We start from the raw sequence: 19,264 nt of genomic DNA on the forward strand, positions 1-19,264 counted from the left end.
GCATTAACTCTAAAAATGTAATATCCAATTTTTTTGGTGGCCTGTTTTCTTAAGTTGTATGATTTTTTATTTTCTTTTAGGTCCTTGTGAATTGTCTGTTGTGGATATGAAAATATTTGTAGATTTACATAAATATGCATTGGTAGGTCTAAGATACAGATATGTTAATACAAAGAATTCAAATAATGTGGAAAATAAATGTGAATATATCTACAAAATAAAATAAAATAGATGTAGAATTTTTTTTTTAAGTAAAATAATCATAATAGGCCTACATAATTATATAAATAAAATAATATTTAAGATGAATAAAAAGTTGTATAGAACGTGTGGAACTAAAAATGGGTGAGAATGCAGAAAGGATCATTATATTTTTTCTTTCTTTTTTGTGTAAAATAACAGGATGGGTTTAGAAATTTCTGATGAACATTTAAAAAAAAATTTAAGAATCAGACTCACGATTTATTTTATTTCCTAAATGATTATTTAATAAAACCTAATCCTAAACATTCTTTACCCAAACTTCAGACTGCATGGATTTCTGGGTGTTCGGTCTGTATGTGTTCAAAGTTCCGTGTCATTAGATTAGGATACTGTCATTACTTTAAGTATTTTTTTAAGAAAAGTCCTGTGATCAGCTGTGATGTCAATATGAAGCAGAACCGGGAAGGCTAACTAATTCACCTTCGAGAATGTCTTTGAGAAGTGTTTTTAATGTATGAGTAGGCCTAATATAAAATGTGGCAAACATTACTTGAAGATACTTGGACGTTTTTTTTTCTACAACATAAATTACACTGTCATTTCATAAATGAAATAAGTCATTCCTCAAGCGTGAATTTTGAAGCTGCCGTGTTTGGAAACGATTAATATTGCTTCTGAATTGCTAAATAAGGACTACAAATACCACAAGCATGTAAGTGAACAAGCCTGACAAAATGGAAAACGGTAGCAGTTCTTTACTAGCAAAAAAAAAATTCACATTTGGTGTATGACTTTGTGTAATTTATGTTGAAGAACAAAACCTCCACACGTCTTAAAGTAATGTTTACCACAGACCTAATTTTACTCATAAATCCAAAACTGCTATTATGTATAAAAAAACATGAATAATGTCGCGCCATCTTGACTTTTATTTTGAAAGAAGATTCTACAGTTTCAGCCTTCACAGCAGTTTTGGCTTAGCTGACTGTCAGAACCGGAGCGCCAGCACGACTTCTGCATAATTTACAGTCATACAACCTTTGTTAATGGAAATGCACTTGAACTAAACTAATTTTTGTGACTATGGGTGGAAAGAAAAAGAAGTCGGCAGCAGCGCCCACGTGTGTGCAGCCTGTGAATGCATCCAATGGAGCATCTGAATCTTCAAACAAAAAACAACAGCAAAGACCAAATCATGAGAAATCAACCTCGAAAGAAAGCAAGCCAAGAGGTCAGACAAACACAACACATTTTTTTTTTTTAAATCTTACAAAAAGCATGGAAATGTCCTTCATATGTTTTAATGTTTGCTCAACTGGCAACATAATAACATAAATTTATAAGACATTAACAAACATTTTATCATGCTGCTTACACACATTTAACATATTTGATGAATATGTGTATTCAAATATGAAAATACTTGATTTAAAGTTGACATTTCTATCTATTTGAATGTAGATTTACTGATCGTAGCATGCAATGCTCTATGAGAGTTACAATGTCAACAATCTGTCAGCATATTAAGTACTTAAAGGATAGTTAACCCAAAATGAAAATTCTCTCTTCATTTACTCTCAATCATGCCATCCCAAATATGTATGACTTTCTTTCTTCTGTAGAAGATTTGTTGAAGAATTTTTTCAGCTCTTACTTTGTGAATACAAGTGAATGGTGGCCAAAACTTTGAAGCCCCCAAAAGCATATAAAGGCAGCATAAAAGTAATCAATATGACTCCAGTGTTAAAATACACATCTTCTGAAGCAAAATGATAGGGGTGAGAAATCGATCGATAATTAAGTCCTTTTTTTTTTTTTTTTTACCATAAATCTCTTCTTTCACTGGCCCTCCCAAGCACACTTCTCTCCTAAGAGTTTTTCTTTTGTTTTTGGCGATTCACCTTCTTCGTGCATTTATCCACCTACTGGGCAGGGAGGAGAATATAGTGTAAAAAAAAAAAAATGACTTAAATATTGATCTGTTTCTCTTTAACTTTTGTTTCTTTTTTCTCATAGGTCCTAAAACTTATAGTCTCAACACTAACGCACAGGCTGACACGGTGACTGACAAATCAATTTTAAAGGTATGTTTGTGTGTAACATTACTGATCATCTATGGCTTGCTATGTGTTACTAATTTTGTGTTTGCATGTATTGAAGGTTTTCATTCAGCCAGAACTGGAAAAGAAGGTGATCAAGTTGATCAATGATTACAGACAAGAGCATGGTGACAAAGGGCCAATATCTGGGAGACTCACCACTAAAAAGTTGCTGGTAATAAGTTATTTTCAGTTTCCCTTTTTATTTTTATTTCCTTGAAAAAATGATATGAATCTAAAATGTGTTTGGTAGGATTTGTATACTGCCCTGCAGACGTTCCAGTTTAACACCGAACACATCGAGGAAGCTATGAAGAGCAGTGTGCTGTATGGAGGGGATCTGCACTCGGCACTCGACTGGCTCTGTCTGAATCTCAGAGATGGTAAAATGATCAGTCAGTCTTCACTGATGAAGTCTGTGGTCATAAGCCCAACCCCATTTCTCCCCAAAACTAATTCCTGACTTAACTTTGTTTTTTATGAATAAAGATGAGCTACCAGAGGGATTTAGCCAAAAGATGCAAGAGGAGAAGCAGAAGACTCGACCCAAGTTCAAGCCTCATACAGAAGAGAGAATACAGTCAGAGGCCAAGAATGAGGCACCCATAGAGGACGTGAAACCAAAAGAAAAGGTTGCCACACTTTGGCTGTTTTCTCACTTGGTTTTTCTCCAATATTATGAGAGCATAATGATTTGCTCTGTGTTTTTGTGAACAAGTCATCCTATATCTTAAATATCTCTTATTTTTGCCGTCCTGATGAAAGACTCCTGTAAAAGATGACAGTGCCAGTATGAAGGAGTGGATACTGCGTTACGCTGAACAATCTGATGATCAGAGCAGTGAAGAAGATGAAGAGAATGGCATGAGTGTAGCTAACCCAGAGCTGGAGGAGAAGTTTGATCCTGTGAGTTTGGACTAGGTTTACCTATTCTGGTTTCCCTGTGCCATGTTTCTGCATTATTTGCTTCTGCTGTACGTTTGCTGTGTCTGATAAGTTCAAGTACTCTTTCTGCAGAATGACAGGTATCTGGTGCTGACTGCTCAGCTTTATGACACAAAGGAGAAGGCAGCACAATTTAAAGCCAAGAAAGATAAATCAGGACAGAGAACAGCACAAGACCGTATCAGAGTCATACAGCAAGGTCTAAATGCTCTATGTATCAATTGTGACATGTATTGTTTTCTACAGTAAAGTATGGAATGTGAGGAAATGTTACCATAAAATTATTTCTCAATAATGTTTGTTTACATTACAGAAATGAAGTCTTTGGAGTGTCATCCGGTGTTTAATTCAGCTATTAAAGTTAATGATGCTCCTAAAGAAGAAAAAAAGCCAGTGACACTTACTGATGGAAAGGAGGAACTCAACTTCACCCTCTTTGAGCAGGCAGACACACCACCAGCAGAGAAAAGTAGGAGAAATACTTTGTTTTATTTAACTTTTATTATTGTATTGTATTTTATTTGTTGGTAGCCATATTACCCTGCAGCTATTGCCTGGTTGCCCACTAAAGCTAAGCAGGGTTGAGCCTGGCCAGTACCTGGATGGGAGACCTCCTGGGGAAAACCAAGGTTGCTGCTGGAAGTGGTATTAGGGAGGCCAGCAGGGGGTGCTCACCTTACGGTCTGTGTGGGTCCTAATGCCCCAGTATAGTGACGGGGACACTATACTGTAAAAAAAGCACCGTCTTTCGGATGGGACGTTAAACCTAGGTCCTGACGCTCTGTGGTCATTAAAAATCCCTTGGGCTCTTCTCCTCAAGAGTAGGGCTTTAACCCCGGTGTCCTAGCCAAATTCCCCCCATTGGCCCCTATCTATCATGGCCTCCTAATAATCTCCATCCCTGAATTGGCTACATCACTCTACCATCTCCTCTCCACTAATAGCTGGTGTGTGGTGGGCGTTCTGGTGCACTATGGCTGCCGTCGCATCATCCAGGTGGATGCTGCACACTGGGGGTGGTTGAGGAGATTCCCCCTATACTATGTAAAGCGCTTTGAGTGCCTAGAAAAGCGCTATATAAATGTAAAATGTTGTTGTTGTTGTTTTATTGTACTTTTATATTATTTTACTTGTATTTTATTTAGTATTGTTATTTGTTTTATTTAAATCTATTTCACTTTTATTTTATATTAATGTAATTATTTTTGTATTATATTTTATTTTACTTCACCTTTGTACTTATTTTATTTAAATTTTATTTTATACATTTGTTTCTTTTGTTTTAGTTTTTACTTTGTTTACTTTTATTTTAATTTATTATTTTATTAATTAATTTTTTATTAAAAATGTTATTTTTACAATGTATTTTCAGTATTTGAAATTTGATTGTCTTGTTGTTTATTTTAATAGTATATGTTATAATTTTTTATATAATTTTTCAGTTTATTTGTGTTTATTGTATTATTTTAACTACACCACCAGCAGAGAAAAGTAGGATAAATACATTACTTTTATTATTGTATTTTTATTTTATTTATTAATGTAATTGTTTTTTACTTCTATTTTATATAATTTAATTTTATATTAAATTATATAATTTTTTATTTTATTTTATTGTACTTTAAATTATTGTTGTTTTTTGTTTTATTTTCTTTTTAATATTTTACTTTTAGTTCACTTTTATTTGTATTTTATTATTTTACTATAACTTTTTATTGTATTTTCTTTCCCGCTATTTATTTATAAATAATATAATATAATAATAATATATAATATTAATGTATTTTATTATTGTATTTTGTTTTATATTTGTAATTATTTTTTTAGTTTATTTGATTTTTGTATCTCTCACATTGATTTGTAAACGTGATGTCAATCTGATGTGTCTTTGTTGATGCCCTAGCGGATAAAAAGAAGAAAGAGCCCAAAGACATCCGTAACTTTGACTACACGTCACGGAGCTGGACTGGCAAGTCACCCAAACAGTTTCTCATTGACTGGTGCAGGAAGAATCTTCCAAAGAGCCCTCCGCCATCATTTGAAAAAGTTGCAGTCGGGAGATATTGGAAATGCAGGTAAGTTACTATCTTTGTTATTATCTGTTATTCTGATTGCATATTTATTAAGTTCTGGTTCTGTGTGTCATGCCAGAGTTCGTATTCAGAGGCCTACTGACGTGCTGCAGGTGTGTCCCACTATCCTGACTGAAGATGGGATGCAGTCCCAGCATTTAGGAGCCACACTAGCCCTGTATAACCTAATCAAAGGACAGGTGAGTTTCAATGCTTTACATTCAGACATTAGACAAAAAGTCCAGTTTGCTTTTGATCTGGTATTCGAATTCTCACTTGTTAAAAGACCGTAGTATCATCAAACAATTTTCTGAATATTATTATACAATGAAATGGATCCTTTTATCTCAATTTAGTCTGTGCATCAGCTGCTCCCACCCACCTACCGTGATGTTTGGCTTGAGTGGCGAGACAGCCAACATAAAGAGGAGGAGGAAACCCGATCTGCCATTAACAAACCACGCGATCAGTTCATCGCACGTCTGCTCGCTCGGCTCAAACAGCAGCAGGCCCACCAACCACAAGCTGAGCTGCAGAAAGATCTCCAGGATGTTGGAGATGAGCCTGAAGACTCCTGGGAGAACCTGGACATGCAGGAGGACTTCAAGCCCCAGTGTGAAGGAGGTCTCGCGATGGAGGAAGCGTCCCGGAAGCTGTTCCTCAAACTGCGGAACTCGGCTATGGCTTGCAGGCTGCTGGTCGAGAGAAAGCAGCTACCTGTGTTCCAGCATCGAGAGCGTGTGCTGGAGGCTCTACGGCGCCACCGTGTGGTTGTGGTTGCTGGGGAGACAGGAAGTGGAAAGAGCACCCAGATTCCTCAGTTTATCCTGGAAGAGCTCTTAGCGGGAGGGGAGGCCGCTCAGCCCTGCAATGTGGTGGTGACGCAACCCCGAAGGATTTCGGCCATGAGTCTGGCGAGCAGGGTGTCACAGGAGCTGGGTAGTGATGACAGACCGGGAGGCAAGGTCAGATCTCAGAGGATAGCTTTTTAAAGAGTCCATGTAAACGGGGTATATCCTGCTAATTAATGGGGTTAATCTTTAAACGAATAGATCAGTTAAAATTTTTAATTCTGTCATCAATTGCTTATATTGTTCCCAAAATTTGTGACTTTTTTTAATTTTTAGAATTATTTAATAATTTCCTGGACACTCTTATCCATATAGGCTAATGAAAATGAAAGGGGACTGGGGCTGTAAAATGTCAAAATAAAGCACTATGAAATATTTAAACGTGGTAGAGGTCGACCGATATATCGGTTTCACTGATATATCGGTACCGAGCTGGTTGTTGCAGATCTTTTTTTAAATGGTATTATTCCTTCTTATAATGTTAGAAAAATGAGCTCTCCGATGAGGTTTTGTTATTAAGTAGACATACGTTAATCGTATGTTAATGTTAATGTTCATGTTGATTTGGACTGACCTTGTCCAGAGAGAAAAGGGAAAATCTCTCTTTTTATTACCAAATCACTGATGATGAATCCCTGTGTATTTTGCGGTTGTTTATAGTTAAAAGTCCAGAGTTATGGACAAGATCTTTATTTTTTTATGGTTATTATTGGGATTTTAGTTACACTATAAACTGCAACTGGGATTTTACTAATTGTAGACTCTATTTGTAGCCAGTGAGGATATTAATTTTTTTATATTCAATAAATCCATTTTAAAAACCAATTAATCAGTTATCAGCTTTTTCTACCAGCTTAATTATTGTAATCGGCAGAATCCACAATCAGTCAGTTAAAAAGTGGTCCATACAGCTTGTGCTTGGCGGGACCAGTCCCCTTTCACTTTTTTTATATGGAAAAGAGGGGACAGGATATTCTTAAAAAACATACCTTTTGTGTCTAAAAACAGGTTTTATTTTCTAGAGCCCATCTTCCATACTACCAGCATATAGGCATTTGACAAGGTAATCGCCTAAATGCAGACTAAGCTAGTAATTTTGGCTAGTGAAAAAAAAGCTAGTGAAATTTGGATAATCCGAATTGGATTAGGATATTTAAGCCATTGTAGTAGTAACCCAAGGTTGTGCTATGAACAATTCGACCATTGTTTGTATCTAGCTGGCGCAGCGCTCAGCCAGTGGATGCTGAGTCTGGTCTAATCATCATTTTACTAGCATAAATGCTTACTAAAATAGAAATGGTCCAAATACATATGTATTTGACTGCAGAGATATCATGATAACAATGTTATGGGATTTTTACATTACAGAATTCACTGTGTGGATATCAAATCCGAATGGAGAACCGGTCTGGGGATTCAACACGACTGCTGTACTGCACCACTGGAGTTCTGCTGCGGAAACTACAACAGGACAGACTCCTTACAACACTCACACACATAATCGTGGATGAGGTGATGATTTAGATAAAAATAAATCACTAAATCTAAATAAACCTAGTAAATAGAAGTTTTAAAATAAATATAATTATGTATAAATGTATAAAAATAATCAAGGCTTTTTTTTTTTTTGGCAAAATTATCTGACAATGATATTATAATATTTTATATAATGGTAATTACCAATACATATTAATAAAGAGCAATATTTACCTATCTGTATTTTTTACTAAAACATTTTAATTTCTGAAAAAGTCACATTCCCTCCGAAGTGCTATGTAGGGTCCTTTGTCAAGAGAGAACAACCCTCACGCCCCCCTTGCTAGGGTCACAGCTATAAAGGTTTTTCCACCATTCTGTAAGAACCCAGAGTTTAATAGATCCCATTTTTACCTCCTTTACTATTATAAGAAATAGGAAAAGAGACGACTCGTTTGCGGTGAGTTGCGACCCGTGTCGGTGGAGGAAGAGATCCTGTTCCCTGAGAAATGCAGTTTGCTGCAGACTCCGTTATTTCAGCATGGTACTTTGGCTCCTACTTAACCTAGGCAGGAGGTTGGAATGGCTCGATCCAATCAATCGGCTGGTCAAGACTTGCCCTGGGACTGCTCTATGTAGGATAACTGAACATCAAATATTTCTCAGACTCCCAGTTGGCGTTGACTAAGGCTCAATCAAGAAAATTGAGCAACTTGATGTTCAGTTTGCTTGTGTATATCATCCCTGTATCCCTGATGCATAATCTTCTGGAGATCCGCGGCACTGTGCATCTCTCTCTTTTGGGCTCCAAGGTGGGTGGGGAGCAGAGATGATGAAACTGAAAACCTAAAACATGGCTACAAAACTCACCTCAAAATCTAATTATCAATCTTTCTCCTTTTGCTATACGAAAGGGTATTGCAGGAATTGCAGGTACAGTAAAAGAAGTGAAAAACCTTCGATCTGGTCAAATTCTTATGGAATGTAGTAAAAAGGCCAATGCTGAAAACCTACTACATGCCAGCATGATAGCTGGACCTTTCCTCATCCAACTCTGAATTACAGTAAAGGAGTAATCCGCACTAGAGAGCTGGACGACGTGGATGAAAAATAAATAACGCATGAGCTCAAGACTCAAGGAGTAACGAATGTTAAAAGAATAATAATCAAGAGAGAAGTGCGAACAATCAAAAATGGTACGTACATTCTCACTTTTAATAAACTGCTATTTCTAGAAAAAAAGTGTTTCCGGTGGACCTATTTGTACCCAACCCGGTGTTTCAACTCTCAAAGGTATGGACACGGATCCAATGGCTGCAACAACAAACATACCTGTTGCAACTGTGGGGAAGAGGGCCATGACAAAGAGGGTTGAGAAAAACCACCTAAATGTTGTAACTGCTCTGGTGACCACACAGCTGCATCAATACAGAAGATCAGATGTACTAAGAGAATCAGTTATCTTGAAGCAAAGGAAATGGTGGCTGTTGTCCCTATGTTTGCTCTGAATAAAACCTTCGCCTCTGCTGCTAAATAAGCTGTGAGATCAATAGATTTCCTGACAGATATTACCTGGATGCACAAAGATAAACTCCAAACTATAAATTATTGTAATTCTCCCCCAAAGACAAAGAATACAGGAACTCTGAGTGAAACTCTTCTAAATGACATTCATTCCAATCGGAGCTCGATAACAGAGAACCAAAAAGCTAATAAAAACAATAGAAAGTCAAGCTCTTCACAATCAAAAGCACCCCAGGACGAAAATTCAAAGACCAGGTAAACTAGAGATGTGGAAATGAAAGAGAGTGAACATCATGGTAGAAGTCCCCTAAAAGCAGAATCAGTCCAACTGTCCCTATTCTTCCTAACAGGTAATGGAGAATGTTATCATCCAATGGAACTGTCATGGTTCAGGGCTAATTTTACGGAGCTACAACTTTTCATTGATATCACCAATCCTATAGCCATATGTCTTCAGGAATCACAATTATCATCAGATTGTACTCTTTTAAAAAAAATTTTTTTTTTAATACCTTCGGCCCCAATGACAAGCGGGCTTCCGGTGGTACAGCCATTTTAATTAGTAATGATGTGATCCATAGTCATATAAATATTAAAAGCAACCTACAGGTGATAGCAGTAAGACTGACTGCTGAAAACCATCACAGCCGTTTCTATCTACATCCCTCCAAACTCAAACTTGATACACACAAACCTAGATCACCTTGTTGCTCAGCTCCCTCCCCCCTTTATTCTCATGGGTGATTTTAATAGTCACAACTTTCTGTGGGGCAGCAATCATTGCAATACAAAAGGTAAGAAGATTGAAGATTTTATAGATAACCATACTTCTTGCCTTCCAAATATTGGATAAAATACCTACTTACACCCAGGACATGGAACATACTCCGCGATCGACTTAAGTTTGTCAGCCTGGATTGTACTTGGACCTATCATGGAGAGTTTGGCATGATCTCTTTGTTCCCAATCATTGTAACCATCAAAGGAAGAGAGGAAGAAATGGCAAAATTAATGGCAAATTAAAAAAGCTAATTGGTTTCAGTTTCAATCCCTCTGTTATGAGAGGTGTGCACGGTTTCCAGAAGACAGACCTGATGCTATGCAGAATTTTACTAAAACGCTTTTAGCTATAGCTAATGATACAGTCCCAAGAACATCTTTAAATATGAAATGTAGGCGACATCCATGGTTTGATAATACATGTAAGGAAACCATAAAAGAGAGGAAGAAAGCTGAAAGACTTTTCTTTAGACACCCGTCAACTGAAAATCTTATCAAACTCAAGATGAGTAGAGCACGAGCAAGAAGAATCATAAATGAAGTTAAAAAGGAAAGCTGGAGAAGATTTGTTTCCAACTTGACAACAAGTACTTCATCTAACCAAATATGGAACTTGATGCTTATAATGAAGGTAAAAACAATGGCCCTCAAATGCAACACCTCAAACAGCATGGCATACTCCTGAAGTCAAAAAAGAAATTGGAAACATTCTAGCAAAAACCTTCATAAGCAATTAATCTATTGAGAACTGTCTTCCTGCCTTTCGAATATTTCATGCTCAACAAGAAAAAGAGAAGATTAACTTGCAATGCCGTGCCCAAAAACCAACCCTTCTCCATGGAAGAGCCACAGTGAGCTATAAAAAAAATCCCAAAAAATAAATGATTGAAAAAGAAATGTTTTAAAGCTATGAAGGTTTTATCCAAAACCAAATGGGGAGCAGACAGTTCAACTCGTATGAATCTCGTATGAACAACTCGTAGAACGTTGATTCGCTCAAAGCTGGACTATGGAAGCATCATTTATGGATCAGCCAGGAGATTACATATACGACTTCTAGATACTGTTCGCCACCAAGGTATTCGACTGGCCTTAGGAGCATACATAACATCACCAATTCAAAGTTTATATGTGGAAGCCAATGAACCTTCCTTGGAAATCAGATGCCTAAATCTGGCCCTACAATATGCAACCAAACTGAAAACAAATAAAGAAAATCCAGACTATCCAGCCGTTTTCTCAACTCAACATTCAATATGATATGAAAGAAAACCAAATCCCATTCGTCCATTTGGCCTATGTATAAAAACCCATCTGGAGGATCTGAAAGTTGATTTAAACATTCTGGAGAAGACACATTTTTGCAAAATCCCCCCATGGGATCTCAAAAAGCCAAGACTCCATCTGGATTTAACGAGAAACCAAAAATCTAAATCTCATCTGAATTAATTTTACCAACAATTCCTGGATATAAGAGCAGTATTCCCACAACATATCCCAATATATACAGATGGATCCTAATCTGGAAATGAAGTGGCAGCAGCCTTTGCAACAAGTCAACTGTGTCAAGGCATCCGCATCCCCGACCAAAGTTCAGTTTTTACTGCAGAGGCAAATGCTTTATAACTAGCACTGAAGTTCATTGAGACTGTTCTACAGAAATCCTTTTTAATGATAACTGATTCCAAATCATGTCTGGAAGCATTAGAGTCTATTAAAACCGATCACCCAACAATCATGAAGATTTTAATCAAATTGTCATCTCTGGAATCAAGGAATTTTAGTATTATTTTCTGCTGGGTACCTGGCCACTCAGGAATCTCTGGTAATGAACAAGCAGATGGAGCTGCCAAAGAAACATTATCCTCAGAACCAGTAAAATGCTCTACTCCGTTCACAGACCCAAAACCAACAATAAACGTATACACTAAAAACAAATGTCAGTCAGAATGGGATCAGTGTTTTAACAACAAATTACGGGAAATAAATCCTGTTGTTGGGACAAGACACATATTCCCTTTTAATAATCTTTGGGAGAAAGTTCACCGAAGTGCCCATTCTGTCATAACCCACTATCCATTAAACATGTCTTACTGGACTGTAACGCTTCTACACACTTGGGGAACCTGTATTATTCTGTTAACACTTTTGAAAAGGTTTTTAACCAAATAATCCAAATTTAGTTTTAAGGTTTTTAGAAAATATTTATCTTAATCACCTTTTTTAGTTTTACTCTAGTTTAACTAAACTGGCTCTCACCATGAATATAGCCATAGAGGGGGGCCTGGGTAGCTAAGTGGTGAAAGATGTTGGCTACCATCCTAGGGCAAGCTGAGTGACTCCAGCCAGGTCTCCTGGCCCGGTTGCAAGGGAGGGTAGAGCCACATGGGGTAACCTCCTCGTGATGACTATAATGTGGTTTGTTCTCGGTGGGGCGCGTGGTGAGTTGAGCGTGGATAATGCGGTGGATGCGTGAAGCCTTCACACGCACTATGTGTCGTTGCAACGCGCTCAACAAGCCATGTGATAAGATGCGTGGGTTGACGTTCTCAGACACAGAAGCAACTGGTATTCATCCTCCGCCACCAGGATTGAGAGTCACTACACCCTTTAGGACTTAAAAGCACAAAAAAAAATGAAAAAGAATATAGCGATAGAAGCTGGCATGGCTTTAAAAAGGAAAGAAAGAAAAAAAAAAGATGCGAAAATTACTTTAAACAATTTTGAATAGATTGTTTTTACGCAAATAAATCGTTGAATCAGTGTTGGATAATTCAGTTAAAATGTACCATCAAAATTAATCAAACTTAAATTCTAATACCACTTTTGGTATTGAAGTTTAAATCGGAGACGCATTAAAACATCTTAAAGGTGCACTCAGTAGCTTTTGTGTTTGTCGTCTTGGACTTACACTGACACCTAGCAGCTTGGATGCAGCATCATTTAAACTCAACAATTTTAGGAAGTCACTATCCACAGTCAGCCATGTTTAATTTAATCCATGAGTGAAAGTGTCCAATAACGGGGCGGTTACTGAGATTAAGCAAGTAGTATTCGGCTGGTCATGTGATTCTAACATGGCTGCCCTCATGAGGGGACCATATTCATGTAGAATAATACAGCTTTTATGAGTTACTGATATGACTGGACTCTTCATCTCATGTGAGTGGTCAGGATTTTTACATATATTTCAGAATTACTGTTAATTTCTTTTAGAGTAAAACTTTTTTAATGAGGAAAAATTTCTGAGTGCACCTTTAATCTTAACTCTCATACTTGTGCAACACAATGAATGATTGCGAAACTACTAGTATAATAACATATCTTTAGGAAACTTAATAAAAAGTTGTAAAAGCACATTAAAATAATTTTGATATTTAAGATTTTGCTAAATTTTACACACCAGAAAAATCATTGAAAACATTTTGTGAATTTTCACTATTTCCCAACCCACACTGTTTGAAGAATTGGTTTTGATTTTTATAGAACATGGCTTGGATGAAAATAAACAGAGCATTAACAATGAAAAGTCAGGACTTACTTTCATTGAAAAGAGGAAAATGTATAACTTTAGACACAGAATGATTCATGTTATCGTTCCCTGTAGGTTCACGAACGCAGCGTACAGTCAGATTTCCTCCTCACCATACTAAAGGATGTGGTTCACAAACGCTCAGACTTGCGTCTGATCTTAATGAGTGCTACAGTTGACTGTGAAAAATTTGCCAACTACTTCAACCGCTGCCCAGTGGTCACCATACCAGGCAGAACTTTCCCTGTGGAGGCAAGATTATATACATCTAAATATATATTTACAAACAGGCTTTCTGAATTTCCACAGCATTTGCTCCTAATAAGCAATTTGCAAAAACTACAGAATGTTGAATAATGATTTGTGTGCTGTGGTTGTAGGTGTTTCATCTGGAAGATATTGTGGAGGAGACCGGGTATGTTCTGGAGCAGGACTCAGAGTACAGTCAGAGGTTCATGGAGGAGGAAGAGGAAATCAATATCAACATCACACAGAAAGGAGGAAAGACTGTTCAGCACCAGGTTTGGGACAGAAATCAACTTTTTCAGCTATTTCATTTGATTACGTATCATGGTTGGGCAAAATCCAAAAGTTCAGAATTGGTTCCATTTTTAACTGATAAATTGAAATTAGGGTTGAAATGAAATTAGCTATATCTCACAAGAAGTTTAATTGGAATTTGAATTTGAATAACAGGAAGAAAATTTTTAAAACCGAGAATGTTTAAAAAACAATCTTAGTCTTTCCTTACTCTGACGAACACAGACATAGACACTACAAGAGTCCAAAATAAATAAAATCCCAGATGCAGTTGGTTGTTTTACCAAAATCCCTAAAATAAGCCCCCATAAATGAAGAAACATGGATAACTGGTGGACTTTGAACTATAAAGAAGCCAAAAACACTCAAGGATCTCTTGGGATTTTTATAGCCCATGTATTCACCAGATGAGGTTTAATGAGGAATAAGATTTATTAATAGTTTCTGTGCACACAGATGTTTTCAATTAAAAATAAATGCACAATACTAGGAGAAAAGATTCAATGTGCTTTTTGGAGCACTAACACAATTCTATAAAATTATTGTTTAGCTATTGAAAATTTTCGGTAAAATTCCCTGAATTTAATTAAATAAATTACCAAACGAATAAAGCATTAAATAAAAATAAATAAATTACCAAACGAAAAAAATATATTGTTAGACCTATGTGCTTGACTTTGTCTTTACACAAACTTAAATTATCCTTACCCTGTTTTATAGACGAAAAAAGTTGGCTGAATTACATTCTCAGAATGTTCGACACTTTATTTATATTCTTTTTTTTCTTTTTCTCCCAATTTGGAATGCCCACTTTCTAAGTCCTCGTGATAGTTACTCGTCTCAATGCGGGTGGCAGAGGACAAATCTCAGCTCATCTGAGACCATCAGAATGCGTGGAGATATAGCACGTGTGGAGGCTTCACGCACAACTCGCCACGCTTCCCACCGAGAGCGAACCACATTATAGCGATTAAGAGGAGGTTACCCCATGTGACTCTACCCTCCCTAGCAACTGGGCCAATTTGGTTGCTTAGGAGACCTGGCTGGAGTCACTCAGCAAGCCCTGGGGTTCGAACTTGCGAACTCCAGGGGTGGTAGACCGCGTCTTTACCACTGAGCTACCCAGGCCCAGAATGTACTACACTTTATCAGAACTATTCACTTTCTGAAAACTAGATTTTGAATATTTTAAAACTTTTTTAAATATATAAAATCTAACCCTATTTACCTCGGATCGCATTTGCTGAGCTTCTTCAAAAAATTTTAATTGCATTATGATGCTAAAATTAATTTGAGATGGTAATCAGAAGGACACTGGTTCGAACCCCACAGCCACCACCATTGTGTCCTTGAGCAAGGCACTTAACTCCAGTTTGCTCCAGGGGGATTGTCCCTGTAATATGTGCTCTGTAAGTCGCTTTGGATATAAGCATCTGCCAAATGCATAAATGTAAATGTAAATCAAGTTCAGTTGGTCATTACAAGTTGCTGGACAAATATGCGGGACATAATGCAGTTGTAATGGCAATGCTTTAGATTAGATGATTGTTCAAAATAGCCTATTGAATATCAGGAATGTATGGGCATCTGGGAGGTGAAAGGTGCACAATTAGTTATATACACACATTTCTGTATGGAAACGGCTTAAGGGCAGATTTATTTTGTGATAAACCAAAACCAAAAAAATGTTTGTTTTTTAAGCATGACTTCATCACGCACACCATTTATATAGATAAAAGGCCATTTGAATGGAAACAGGCAGAAGGCAAATTTCGCAAACATTATTTTTACGCATTTTCATTTTGTCAATAACAAAACAGCGGATGAAAACGAGGTTAGTGATTGTTTTTATTTTCACCTCTAGAGGCCGCTGTTATACCGTAGAACCGATTCATTTTTGCTTTAGATTCCTCCAGCAGCGGCCAAAGAGGAGCACAGAGGCTACTTTTGCACAGTCAGTGTTTGGGATTGACGACCATATTTACTTGCAGGTCTACCTCTAATTTATTCCCTGATAGATAAATTATTAGACATATTTCAATAAACTAAGTTCAGTACTGTCGAAACAATCAACAAAGCAGACAAAATCACTAAATGTTCAACACAATGTTTTCAAACATATTTATGAAAATAAATATTGGCATCAGAAATGATTAAATCCATTGATTATTAATATGTAATATGTTTCTGTTGTATGATAACATACTTATGAATAGTTCATACTAATGAAAGAAATATATTATTAAAAACAACTTCCATTCTATGCATTCTTAGGTTAAAAAGTGTGCACAGGAACTTATTTTCAGCATTCAACAGTTTCTGTGGTTGCCTTTGCGCTCTATTGCCATCACATCATGTTTTGAAAAGGTTTGTTGTCGCACTTTGTTCAGGAGGTTATTGTAAAGGACTCCGGGTCAGGCTGGAATCTGGGACCTGAGCTGGATCACTTCAGCAGCCGCACACAACATGCCCTTCAGTACATGAACCCCAATAAGATTAATATGGATCTGATCTTAGACCTGCTGTCCTACCTGGGTAAGCCAAGAAACGCATCTGCACCCATCAGTCAGTGTGCACGTCAATAGGTTCATGCTGTATTATTGTTTTGTGAAAAGGCAATGCTCTTCCATTTCTTTATGTCAGATAAGTCGCCACAGTTTTGTGATGTGGATGGTGCAGTTCTAGTGTTTCTCCCAGGACTGGCTCATATTCAACAACTGTATGATCTGCTGACCACTGATAAGAGATTCAACACAAAGGACAGGTAAATCCAGCCTGAGTGCCCTTACACTGATTAACTGAAATGCCCAATTTAATTAAACATAAACGACAACAAGACAGATCAGAAGGACAGTCTGTTCAATATGAACGAATTCTAAACTCTTGATGGGTACTGCAGGAAGGGGACATTTTTTGAAGGGTCATTTGAAACTAAAGTGAGCAACTGTGTCCATATCCGAAGGGTCTTTCCACAAGGGTACATGAGATGGACACTTCAAGTAAATGTTTCTCAATAATCATTAATAAGCAAGTGATCCTGTGAGGTGTGACCATGCAATCAATTTTGAAAACGAAGAAAATGTGAGATGTTACCTGGGATTTAGACGCCTTTTAAATGCAACAGGAAATATTCCTTACACATTCATTTATTTTTATGTTTGTTTTTTCCAAGTGCCTCTTCTACACTTTAAATTAGTTTACAATTTTAAATTGAATTAAAGACAAATGTGAAATGTTTTGTCAGCTGGATTATGGACATCAGCTTTATTTTCACTCATGTCCGTAATGTAAATATGGCATCTACTGTGACTGAGGTCTACACAGTGTTAACCGGTGTCCTGCTTTTTTAGAGTTATTTTACACTTTGTGTATTTTATCATCTAGATACAAGCTGGTAGCCCTGCACTCCACACTGTCATCCCAAGACCAATCTTCTGCATTTACAGTGCCCCCTGTTGGAGTGAGGAAGGTACTGTAGCATACTACTTTAAAACTTGCTTCACACACATTTTCACATACTATAAAAAAAAGTATAGCAGCATACAGCATGCATATATTGCCCATTATGCAGTAAGTAGTAAGCTAGCATTCCATTCTGATCATTTACATTTATTCATTTAGCAGATACTTCTATTCAAACTCAAGCTAAAAAACTATCCAAGCGAATCCATTAATCTATTTATTATTTTCAAGATTGTGCTGTCCACAAATATTGCTGAGACCGGAGTCACTATTCCTGACGTGGTCTTTGTCATTGACACAGGAAAAACAAAAGAGAATCGGTGAGCCAGGAATGGACAAATGTTTTCGATCTGCTTGATACATAATCCACAATGAATAATATCCTTTTGATGTTGTTTCATATCATTTTGGGGTTAATCAAACAGTTACCTTTTTTGTAATGGTTATCATCCATTTCTGTTATCAGATATCATGAGAGCAGTCAGATGAGTTCTCTGGTGGAGACGTTTGTGAGTAAAGCCAGTGCCCTCCAGAGGCAGGGCAGAGCGGGACGTGTACGAGAGGGGTTCTGTTTCCGCCTGTATCCCAAATTCAGGTATAGCATGGTATACTAGTGCCACAGAAGCATTGCCGTACCCAATCTTTAAAATACTGCCAATACCAGTGTATGCCCTGCATTGGTGAAAGTGACATTGAAATTATGGAACATTCTTATACATTAATATCAATATTTTCTTTATTTTCACACATTATTTATCATAATAATAGTACTATTGTGACCTGTTTTTGTTGGAGATTTCTCTGGTATTTATTGATTTGACATGTTTCTTTTTTCCATTGCAGGTTTAATAGTTTCATGGACTACTCTATCCCTGAGATTCTGAGAGTGCCTTTGGAAGAGCTTTGCCTTCATATTATGTTATGTACCAACTTCATCTCTCAAAATAATGTAGAACAAGGGATGTGCATTTTGAGTAGTTTTGTATTCGAGTACTTATCAAATAGGGCTGAAACCATTAAATAAACAATAACAAATGTGTAGGCAAAAATCTTGTAGAATAGTCGTTTGGTCTAATTTAATGTATAATTTTATAGTTAATGCGTTATAGCTTTATTAAAGTTCAAATAATATGAAAGCAGATCATGTAAATAACTACAAACCTGGAAACTGGCATTTCTCTGTGCGGTCAGTGCCTCTTCTATGAGTTGCGATCCGATATAAGGGCGAGAGATTAAAACTGCAACTGGCTGATGCACACTCTGTCACGGGACAGCTGCAGCTAGATTATAACATGATGGCTCGTGATTTATGAATCATAATATATGTGGCTGTGCATTTCTTATCATGAAGAAAATTGGTAATACGCAGTTTTATTAATAAGAGAGAGTTTATTTTTGTGAGTTAAAGATAGATTGAAGTGAACAGAAAGGTGAGAGAGAAAGTCTTCGCCCCATTATTCACTGCAACAAAATACGTTTTTGATTTGTTTTTGTTTTGGCTTATTTTCCAATATAAATAAGTAAAACTCTTTTAAAACAATGTAATTTATTTAGCAGCTATACTGCAGAAGAAAAAATCGTTATCTGAAAATGTTAAATATAATATAAAAAATACAAATATTCTAAAATATCTAAAATCCTTAAAAAAAAAAAAAGATGCATTCACCTGAGAAGCAGCATGTAAGATATTTAGACTTGCTTTTAGAGAATAGATCTTGAATATAAGTATATTTTGTCTTTACTGCATTCGCAGAAGTATAACTATGTAAAAAAATACAC

The 19,264-nt window shown here is 36.7% G+C and overlaps 1 protein-coding gene across 1 annotated transcript in view; it reads left to right on the top strand.

The window, feature by feature from the left end:
- Positions 1–1,188: 1,188 nt before the first annotated feature.
- The window catches only part of LOC127636186 (ATP-dependent RNA helicase DHX29-like), a 28,992-nt gene continuing 10,916 nt past the window's right edge, over positions 1,189–19,264 (top strand). Inside the window, exons 1-20 of the mRNA XM_052116613.1 lie at positions 1,189–1,435; positions 2,221–2,288; positions 2,365–2,478; positions 2,557–2,686; positions 2,793–2,935; positions 3,069–3,209; positions 3,321–3,447; positions 3,562–3,717; positions 5,152–5,323; positions 5,400–5,520; positions 5,677–6,285; positions 7,540–7,683; positions 13,559–13,735; positions 13,864–14,004; positions 16,414–16,558; positions 16,667–16,787; positions 17,408–17,492; positions 17,717–17,805; positions 17,952–18,080; positions 18,329–18,403. Coding sequence (XP_051972573.1) covers positions 1,288–1,435; positions 2,221–2,288; positions 2,365–2,478; positions 2,557–2,686; positions 2,793–2,935; positions 3,069–3,209; positions 3,321–3,447; positions 3,562–3,717; positions 5,152–5,323; positions 5,400–5,520; positions 5,677–6,285; positions 7,540–7,683; positions 13,559–13,735; positions 13,864–14,004; positions 16,414–16,558; positions 16,667–16,787; positions 17,408–17,492; positions 17,717–17,805; positions 17,952–18,080; positions 18,329–18,403 — 3,035 coding nt within the window. The 5' untranslated portion in view covers positions 1,189–1,287. The remainder of the gene's footprint in view (positions 1,436–2,220; positions 2,289–2,364; positions 2,479–2,556; positions 2,687–2,792; positions 2,936–3,068; positions 3,210–3,320; positions 3,448–3,561; positions 3,718–5,151; positions 5,324–5,399; positions 5,521–5,676; positions 6,286–7,539; positions 7,684–13,558; positions 13,736–13,863; positions 14,005–16,413; positions 16,559–16,666; positions 16,788–17,407; positions 17,493–17,716; positions 17,806–17,951; positions 18,081–18,328; positions 18,404–19,264) is intronic.

This window comes from Xyrauchen texanus, chromosome 43, assembly GCF_025860055.1.
Source record: "Xyrauchen texanus isolate HMW12.3.18 chromosome 43, RBS_HiC_50CHRs, whole genome shotgun sequence".
In the NCBI taxonomy this organism is placed as follows: Eukaryota; Metazoa; Chordata; class Actinopteri; order Cypriniformes; family Catostomidae; genus Xyrauchen; species Xyrauchen texanus.